This window comes from Bombus terrestris, chromosome 4 (genome assembly GCF_910591885.1).
Source record: "Bombus terrestris chromosome 4, iyBomTerr1.2, whole genome shotgun sequence".
NCBI classification, from domain to species: Eukaryota; Metazoa; Arthropoda; class Insecta; order Hymenoptera; family Apidae; genus Bombus; species Bombus terrestris.
In genome coordinates, this window is record NC_063272.1 from 14,932,212 (window position 1) to 14,942,885 (window position 10,674).

The following is a 10,674-nucleotide window of genomic DNA, read 5'->3' on the forward strand; positions in this document are numbered from 1 at the left end:
GATAACTCGTGGAACAAACAGACGGGATACCTATTAATTATTAGAATTTTATCTATCGTCGACGCTGCAGTTCCACTGCACCCGGATCCCCATTCGGAAATATAGATGCTCGATAATATTTCCACGGGAAAATTGGTCCGCCTCTTTGCCTCTGAATTTCGGATATTCGTTCCATTGTCGAGGACTGTTCGCGCAACCAAAGAATGGATTAACGGATCTCATATACTTGAGAACTATAACTGGGTCCTCTGCTGCGTTTGAGCACGATCTTGGTCACTCCTCGTCACGTTCTCTGCACCACGGCCGACTGTTTGTGCACCGTGTCCACCATACTCGATGGTAAACAGTTTTACACCTCGGTTTGCGAATGGTTACGCTACGCGTGAGCGTGGCGTTCCGAATTTCGTTGCAGTATCGACAAAACATCGACTGTATTGCCGTATATCGTTGGTTCGTGTAACCGACCCTCGAATTCTCCATCTCGTATCAGCCGCTGTCACAATTTATATGTTGCTTTCTAAAATATTATTCCGCAGCGGAACCTGCCAGTAAACACGTTTATTTCTGGCCAACGTGGAACCTATCGATCCATCGAATCATCCATATACGAATTTCAATTTGATATCCTAAATTCCAGCTGCGGAAACTCGCGATCCAGTATCTTGCCTGCATCGTCATGGCTCGCGGCGCCACGCCGTAATATTTATTACCAATTAGAGCTGCAAATTGTCCGTGCGATATATTGACTTTAATAAACCTCGGCGTCGGCCAAGGGAGCAACTCCTACGCCGCGCCTGGCTCTCAGGGTTTTAACCCGGTCGACGCTGATAGGCGAGTTTATCAAGCTTTTCCTCCGGCTGATATTAAATTTGCGAACTCGATGATCGCCGCGCATACGCCCCAACCCCCTTGCCCACGTAATTCCCGCGAACTCGTTCGCGGGATTGCAATGATCCCGAGAAATATCGTTCACGAATCACAATTCCTTCCCCGTCATCTTCTTTAATAAATCCTCAAAACCGAGAACTGACCCGGTGCCTCGTAACGCGAAAATCTCTCGTATAAAGTTTTTATATTATTTTTTCCGCAGACGAAAGTTCGTCAGGCCGCAACATCCCTTTATTCTATCGTGTTACACGGTCTCGTCATAAATGCGTTATTGCGATGACGAGGGATAAGTTGGCGCTGCATAGCCCCTTTGTACGCCGAGATTCACCTTTCTTCCTTTATTGAAATGCTTAATGTCGCTAGCAGCGTTCAACCACGATGACAACGTCGACGTCGACGTCAGGTGTCACGGGGAAAAATGCGACCGCTCCGGGACGCCCGAGGAGCTGAATAATTGCGAGCGCGCGAAATCGACGCCGCGAGGGACGTCGACGGTGAATGGGCGCTGGTATCTTTAGCTTCGGTGAATGTAGAAATTTCACGTGCTCAAGTTGCCGAGGTATATTTAATACAACTGGGGAACTCGCCGAAGTCACGGTGCATACAGTCCATTTAGAAGTGAAACTGGTTAAACGTAGCCGCTTATTCTCGAGCAAGGGTTTCCCATAATATTCGGTTTCGGCCTGTGAGGTGTTCGATCTAATTCTGCTATCCTTCGCAGCGAATCGAGTACTCGAACATAGTCATTTGCTCGTAGAATAGCCTTTCAAGAGCCGGCCGATAGAAAACAAAGCACTCCTCTTTCAATATCTATTCCTTTGAACCTTCAATTCGGTTATCAACTGTATTCGCTCGAATCCTAGCTTCAATTTTGCATCGAGTTTACAAGCTCGTTCAGCATCGAATAACGAATGAAAGAAATCCCTGAAACGTCCGGGTAATCCTCGATAGAAAGATCGACGAGCAGCGAAATGGAGTAGCAGAGTAGCAGGGGATAAAATGTCGTCTTTTGAAAGATGAAACGTTGGAGATAAAGCGAGTATGCAGCCGCGTGTTGTCTTCAAACAGGATCGAACGTTTGCCTGGCTTCCTAGGAGCTAGGGAAACAAAGAGGAACATGGTCCGTCTCCGAGATGGAAATGTCGAGCAGTAACGAAGCTGCAAGCCGATAATGTGCTTACTCGGAACCAGCGAAAAGAGGATTTTAAAAGTGTCTGTGTGAAAAGCGCCTCGAAAGATAGGCAGACATGCAAGAAGACAGATGACAAATGGAAATCGTAAAACTCCATCGTCCAGTGCAAATAGCGAAAATCGAAACGAAAACTCGACCGCCGCTGGAAAATTATTAGAGGATTCACCGAGCGCAAATTGATTTGCCGCTACAACGGAGGACGTTGTAGCATCGATAATTCGATTAATTCTTGAAATTCCGAAGTGTCCTGCAAAGACAACAGTCGCTGTCTACCAAAGAACGGTAATTACTCTGAGATCACATCTCGATGAAATCGGTCGTCCGCTTTTATCCCTTTCGAATATTCTCCGACTGATAGAACGTACGTTTTCAATGACGTACAATTCGTCAAAAGATCGGTGGAAGGTATCGATATTGAAATCATGATTGGCTGTTCCGTATGCCGTGACTCACGCTTTTCTATGGAAATTTATGAGTCGGCACGAACATCGGATCGACAGAGCGTAATAATCAATCAAATATAATTCGTAATGAAAAATGTGCCGAGCATCTCGTTCTCGTTATTCGACAAGCGATTCGTTGTTCTCACACCTTCGTTCGTGAACCTATGAGAAGCACGTAATCCGCGAATGAATGAAATCCGATTACCGTGCCTGTCGGTAGCTACGTTTGTCGTTCCTTTGTGAATCGCTGATTCGATTAGCCACGTGCCAGCCAATATTCAAGCGTATCGACGTGTAACGCGTATGTGGTTATAAATCTATCGGCATTGTTTAGACTATGTTTAGACGAACGCGATCAAAGATTAACCATTTGACCGGTTTCGATCGGGTCACGGCGTAAGAAGAGCCAAGTACAATGCTAAAGCAAACTTGGTGAAACGGACGCAAATTAGAGCGTACGCAAATAAGAGGAACTGATTTATAGTAACGACGGACAAGTTTGGCCGCCACGAAGGGTGTTTTCGACGATCCCTTTGAGCGATGCGTTCTCTGTCGTGCATTGTTCGAGATGGACTCGGGCAAAACTGCTGCCACAGCACGACAAAACTTGTCCTCGTTCGTCGACATCGTTCATCCTTCCGGACGAGGAAAGCGCCTCGTCGTTTCCCGAACGATGTCACGCGTCGTGGATGCGAATTCCCTACTGTAAAGTGACAACGAATGATGTCGCGATGCCGAACAAAAGAGAAACGGATCCGATATAACGTCGCTCAAGTGATAAAAAGGCAATCGAGTCGGTTGGCTCGCGAGAAGCGATGCAGCTGCGCTCTTTGAACCAACTACCTCCCTCTGCAATAGGAACAGTTTTGTTTCACGGATCGATGTGCCTTTCCTTTGACGCAGCTTAGACGGAACTTATCTAAACGGTGCAGACTTCTTGGCAGCGAGACTGATATTCCTACGTTGGAACATTGCTCTCGCTATGTCTCTCTCGTTTGATGCGTAAATGACTACGAATAAGTCGACGTTACGCGCGATATTCATTGCACCATTCCGTGATCATTGAAGAGCGTAACGACCAAAGTGACGATCGTGCGTTCCGCAAGATGTGGTTATTTCGATTTAAATTGTAATTTATTTAAAGGAAGAACCCATTAGATTATACAATGGCATATTACACATTGTTAGTTATAATTCAATTGTGGATCGAGACGAGACGCAGTAAAAGGTTTTAATTGCTCCGGAAATTTAAGGAAATACATCGATGGAGGTGGATATGCATTGTTGATATTTAACGCGTTGTAATTAAAATCAGTAACGTACTTAAACGATATATCGTGCATCGCGAGACTGCACACAAAGGAGATCGTAATGTCGTAAATTTCTAGTAGGAATATTGACAAATTCTCGATAATTCGAGGGCATTCTATAAGACTATTAAACACTTTATAAGCAAACAAGATGTCATGAGTTATTCTTCTAGGATACAATGATGTAAGGCCACGAGCGGACATTATGGATCGATAATCATGACACGTAAAAGGGTTGACTTCGTCATACTTGTTTCACGATTCGTCGTATAATTTTGCAATTACCGCGGCGTGTTAAAATGTCTGTGCCTGGATCTCTAAGCTCGGCGACAGTCAGCCTCTGATCTCGTGTTTATAGTCGAGGCAAGTTTATACGGTGTATCTTGAGGCGCGGTCTTCTTCGAGGAAACTTTATTCATTTTACTTCTATCCGAATAATCCTGTTTAATTAAACGTCGCTTCTCGTTCTAGTGGGTCGGCTTCTACTGGATTAGCCATCCGACCATATCGTCCCTTCCTAGTCAAGTCGATCGAGCTCCAAATTTTCTGCCTGTCCGACAACGCGATTCAACGCAACCGAATTAAGGTTGGAAGGGAACAAGCAACCAAATCGATATCGAACTCGGGACGAAGACGTTGGAATTCCAAGCGATAATGGGCGAAAGCGAAATTTTCCCGGTGATTTTGCTTTTGCTTTAAAAATACAAGGAATCTCTTTGTCTCGGCGCGAGACAGAATCCGCGTTCCTGAAAGCTAGCGACAGTTTACACTTTGCTTCACCAAGAACAATGCAAACTGTTCTAGTTACCGTCTGGTTGAAAGCGCAATTCAACCTCCTGACACGGAACAATGTAATTGATCGCGCGAAATGTCTAGATTATGCGCGCGGCTTGACGAGCTTCCCTATTGACGGAGGAATTGATTGGCAGAGATTTTTGTTAGCGCGGTCACTGACCAGTCAATCGATTGACGCTCGAATTGACAGAAATCAGAAGCGACACAAACCCCATTGACGGACATCGCATCGATAGGGCGGACAATTAACACGATTTGACAAACTTTCCGATAGAAGTTCTCCGAGTACCGAATCGATAAATTAGTCTGTTAAAATTTTGTGACTGTCGACTGATCGACTAGCTAAACCTAATTACGCGAAACTCTTGATTCCTCTAGGTGGCTGAAACGAATCGATATACATGTAATTGTATTTTGTCTCGGACGAATTCTCGAAACGAAATTAACGCGAACACAGCTATGGCAACTTCTATCATTCGATTAAAGGCTTCGCTCGGGAATAGGAAGGAAATCTTTCAGAGAAACAAATAGCTGCGTAACAGGTAGCAGCGCGATATTCACCGTGCTCAGTCTCGAGACTCGAGCGAGTCGAGACGGATGAGAACGATCGGGCATAACGATCGGACATAACGATCGGGTGGTCGAAGCTATATTTTAGAGGAACGCGAGACGGAAGACGATTCGGCCAACTTGACCGCCGCCTAAATATATAATAGAACGTAGACAGCGAGCATGTCCACTCACCGAGTACGAGCAGCAGTAGAACTTGTTGCGGGAGCTGAGCCACCATTGTGGGCTCCTCCTCTCGCGCATTTATGACTTGAAATCGGCCGATTCCGCCGTGCACTGTTTCTACTCTCACGATCACAGCCACCCCTTGCAACAACATTCATTTAACGTTCCTCCGAGCTTCCGCGGGTCCGTTGTTGCTACACGATCTCGCTCGATGATCTTCGTCGATGCACACGCGATCCACGATCACAGACACTGGCAAACAACCCTTTGTTTTTCACATGGATAGCCCGTGTTTTTCTTATATTTAGCGTGAGCACACACGCGAATTTTGACGCGTTCTGCGCGTTCACGATCGCGTTCCTTGTTCGTCGCGTTTCACTCGCTCTCACTCGCGGATCACATACGTTTCTGCAATCTTGTTGCCACTCGGCTCTGGATTTCATCCGGCGCGTGACCGAATGTGGCGGCAGCGGCTGCAATATCAGTGGCCGATTCAGCGTGCAAATTGGCGACGAGCTGTGCTTGATCGCGTGGATTTGCCGGAGTTAGAACTCCGCGAATCCCCCTGGGACTATCGCGTTGAATCGACGCGGTTACATTTGCGTGCGAATCCACCACTACCTAGTTATTCGTACGTGACAAATATTTTCGAGTCTCGAACGATATATATACGACGATAGAAGGAGAAAAATAAAGAAGGGAGAGGTAGAATGATTTATCGACGAGAGTAAAAGTTGATAGACCGACGGCCTAGCCTCGATAAAAGCGCATAAACAAAACGGCCAGGGTTATGCCGATAGGGGTTGTGTGGTGTGGTATTTTATGGGACGATAGGAAGGATCGAAGTATATCAGCAGCGTGACTGGCGATCGAATATTCCTCATAGAGAGCAGCAAAGTATCGAAGCATCCGTGTAAATTGAAAACCGATAAGCCTGTTCTTCGATAAGCCGTGAATGGATTATCTCTTTGATTCGAGTGACTTTTGAGCGTGCGTCTTTTGCTTTCGAGGCAATTACTTTGAATGATTTTTATCCCGTTAACGCGTACGCCCCGTCGCCAAGCAAAATGACGAAACGTTTTCACGCGTTTTCTCTTCCATTGACAATTTTTAACATCAATGGATGGATATTTCTATGAAATACACGAGAACATATGCGTGAAATGAAGCGCGAGCTCGTTTTCCGCGTGACACGTTGATGGAAGAGCTCACGGCCTGTTGAATTTTTTGGTGAAATCGCCAGTGCCTATGGCTTCTGCACTTTGTCCTACGGTAAACTGTTTACCTCGGTTGTTAATCTCCTTCCCGGCGACGAAATAAAAACGCTCGTTTGGTTGCCGACACGAGCATGGAAGGAACGAAAGAAAGAGAAAGCACGCGCCCCGCTGAAAATCGCCGTGCCGGTTTTCCCGTGGATACCAGTATAAACTTCTCATTCGTTTGTTTTTCCCTTGGCAGACTGAATATGCATAGCCACGTGAACAGCCACTTCGTAAAACCGGGCAATCTCATGCCTGATTTTTTTGGCCGACTTTGAATCGTCGATCTTCGCGCACCCAGTGGTTAAGGTATGGCGAAAAAATTCCGACGCTCGAGTTAATTACAATTTTTTACTCGATTCAAATAAAAAATGAAAATTAATTATTTAAAATTCGCCAACTATTCCTTTCATTATCACGCGTGTCCATGAGATTCGTTTGAAAGCTTTTGTACGCCAAGGAAAAACTACTCGTCCTCTCTAAAGAAAAATTCGCGCAGTGCCGCGAGATCAAACGTTCGACAACTCGACTCCTTCTTTAAATTATCTTATCAAACCCGTCCCTCGAACCGTAGCGATCTTTCGAGGCCGCTTGGCCGCCTGCCGAGATTTTTCGTGGATATTTTTGTCGCGGCCGTGCATCGGTCTCTGCTCCGACCGAATCGTCGAACAATATGTAACAGGGAGACCCAACATTACTTCATGAAACACCCATAAAAATCAGACCCTACCCTACGACCACTCGTCCTCCTACCCGATACTTTCAACCGATCCTAGTAACGATCAAGCGCAGACTCGTCCTCATAAAAAGCAGCACTTTTAATCGAACTTTACACGATTGCTTTTCACTCGAAGAGCCGCCACCCTCTGTCTCCTTGTCGTGATCGAAGTTAAGCACATAAACACACGTGACAAACAAGCGGAAAAACGCGAGGGTCGGACCGTAGAGGGTAGGAAAGAGCCACGGCAACGAGATGTCGCACGCGGAGTCTCACCGCCGACTGACTGTAGCACGGCTCCTCTTCGTTCACCCCTCCTGGCCTACTCTTCGCGCGAGCACGCGGACTAGACGCGCCGGTATGGTTCGGCGGTCTGGTCGCGAGTTCCGCGCGAACTCACGCGAACCGCCACGCAAGAACTTCCCCGTTCGACTATCTCGACGCATCCAGTTCGCGACCCGTCGAACCCTCCTGGCTCGATCCTCCGCTTGCCTCTTGAACGCGGTCCTTTTCTTTTCCTCCCTTGTCCCATGACTGCAAAGAACCTTCATGCCTTCGTATATGCACGTGTGTAAGCGCATGTGGTTTCGAATGGCGTAGCGTAGGGTTTCAGCGAGAGGTTCCGTGGAAATTTACTGTAGCCAGTGTGCGTGGTAATTGCATTGCCCGTTAATTGTCGCATAATTGTTGCCGTCACGTCGCCAGGAACCGCTTCTTATTTTCCTTTGTCGCCGACACTCGGCCAGATAGCGGCGTAATCTCGTTTGCGTTTCCGCTGTGGCCAGCAACCGCGGTCCCTCCGCAGCTGCTGACCGTGAACACTTTTCTAATGTTTGGAGAGCTACTGGTAATGTTAGGGGAAAACACCGAGAGATATCGCGGAATGAAAGCTACGTGAGCTACAGGGTATAAAGGATCCTTGGTAACAATATGAAGTAACAGCTGGAACCGGTACTCGTTTTGTTGCTGACACCATAGAAAGTTACTGGAAAAAAAGGATTTGTCTTGTGGCTCTGTAGATAGTACCTAATACTCTTACAAACTCTGCGAGATAGGAGTCTAGTGATAGTTAAAAAAACACGGAATTTTTACCTCGCTACACGGAGATCGATGTCGATAACATAAATAGATTTTAGACACCCAAAACTCGTACGCAAGACAGAACAAAACGAGGAAAATGTTCATTCCTAGTAGATCGAAGATGTCGTGTATACGATGTCTACGGGACTGACAGAAGTTGCTCTTGGCTAAATAAACAGCGTGTGTAAAGCGTAATCGAGATCTTGCAAATATTCGTGCATCGGAAACGGCGATATCAGGGATGTAAATGTTAACGAGAGACGGCACGGCTATTTGCCGACAACGCCGACGCCTCCTCTGGGACGTTTCCTACTCGACATACCGAAAAACACCCACGCTGCTGACTTTCTTATGTGGCGCCCCATGTGTCCGGTGTACGCTCACAATCGTGCGATCAAAGGCAAGCTTGATGCGGTAAAATGTTTCACGAAGTAATCAAACTTGCTGTTTCATCATATTCGTTTAAACGCGTACAGGCACACCCGTATAGCCACTGCTGGTGTTCGTTTCGACGACGTGGTGGGCGGAAACTTATTCGCGGACCAATGCGTTTCTGATGTCGGAAAATAATCAAACGAGCACCTCTGTATTACGAAGATCAACAAAATTTGTCGACATATTCTGACGACGTTATGGCCAAACGAATAGTTGTCCTGAGTCGGCTGATTATTTGTGATATCGCTTTGCAAGGTTGAGAGTCTCATAAAAGTGGAGAGCGTAGGATGTGCAGCTTTATATTTTCTCGACATCAGACACAAATTTGTGTATTAAAACTTGACGCAACTTTATCTCAGAATTTCCTCTATAATACAGAAGCGAACGCCGGTGTACTTACTTTTCGCAGCTAATGAGAAAAGAAAGACCCATGAGGTTTAAACTGCCGCAGTTTATACTCAGGCGACCAATTCTACGAGTCATCATTATCGATAATCCAGCGATTTAAAAACACAGGGGAACACAGTTGATCCAGTAACTCTCGATTTCACTGGAACTCGGTCAGCCATTTATTCGACGGCGAACGAAGGAAGCCGGCCGGTCGGTGGGGAACAGGCCACTAATTCACTCGGTGCGATGAAATTAAAAAGAAAGAGAGGGAAACGCGGTGGTGTGAAGCGAAAGCAGCCGAGGCAGAGGAAAGTCGGTGGCTGCGGCAAAAGGGCACGGCGCAACCGGCTGATCGAGCACCCGTCACTAGCAGACGTCTAACCGACGTTTTCCAATTCGCGCGGCCATTCACCGGCCTCCGATCGACAAAAGCGCTGCCTCTTTTGCAAATTGCAAATTGCGGGCCTGAGCGAGCGCTCGCCGCTTGTTCCTCGCTGGAAAAACGCATCGTTCGACCCTTTACTGACCGCCGTGATACTTCTCCTTCAATTTTCTCGAGACCTTCGTTGCAATCGCACTTTGATCTTCCAACCGTACCACTCCAACATTAACCTCCATGTGAATTAACGTTGATCTGTTCGCTAGTCTTCTTCTGTCTAGATTTTCTCTAGCCTCTGCGAAGAATCACGGTGTATCAGATGAAAGGTAACTGCGTTCGGGCTAAGCAAGTATGCGATACGTTTGCGAACCTTCAGACACGTGGAAAACTCTTTCTGTTAGCTCTCAGACTAGGTTTTCTTAACTTTCTAACTGGTTATCCAATCGCTTTCTTGCATATTCTCCGTAAATATTGAAAACTCGGCGAAGAAAATTCTCGTATGTAAATTTATCCTCGTCTCTGGATTATCCGTGCTTGGTTTGGATATTACCGTTTGCCTGCCACCCAATAGTTCTTAACGTTCATATTCAGGCAATCGTTCGAGATAACGCGTTTAGTTTCCGAGGTAACGACCAAAAAGGGAGCATTGCCAACGTGTTATGAACGATGTCCTGTTCGATGCTTCTGTAAATGCAACCGTAAACGTTATACAAGTTCGCTTTATGGTAAATTAAACGATCGCTCAGTCGCCGGTCACTGATTCGTAATGAAACCTTTGACCACGGTTTCGGTAATTGAAACCAACCGATGCTGGAGGTTTGGGCGGAGAAATCGCCTGTGTAAATAACAGACTTTTGCTATTCCCAATGGGAAGTAGGAGGTAAGCTCGCATCGATATTCATAAGAAAACAATATCCACCACGTTTCTCGATATTGGCTTGCGTTACGTGTTTACGTTACAAATAACTTCTTCCACGAACTTGTTTACCTCGCAGTTAAATATTTGTGTTGTTTTACAACAAACAATGTCGACGTCAATGTCAGGAAATG

General features: G+C 46.3%; 1 protein-coding gene across 5 annotated transcripts in view; it reads right to left on the reverse strand.

Annotated features, from left to right (window-relative positions):
- LOC100652228 overlaps positions 1–7,771 on the reverse strand; it is an 80,740-nt gene extending 72,969 nt beyond the window's left edge. The window contains exons 1-3 of one of the 5 annotated variants that reach the window (XM_048405563.1): positions 7,353–7,771; positions 6,649–6,822; positions 5,373–5,836 (exon numbers count right to left, since the gene is read on the reverse strand). In XM_048405563.1, the coding sequence (XP_048261520.1) occupies positions 5,373–5,517 (145 nt within the window). In that variant the 5' untranslated portion in view covers positions 5,518–5,836; positions 6,649–6,822; positions 7,353–7,771. Of the gene's footprint in view, positions 1–5,372; positions 5,837–6,648 lie in introns of all 5 variants that reach the window. The other 4 variants (XM_048405564.1, XM_020862871.2, XM_003394874.4 and 1 more) reach the window with 4 other exon arrangements.
- Positions 7,772–10,674: the final 2,903 nt, after the last annotated feature.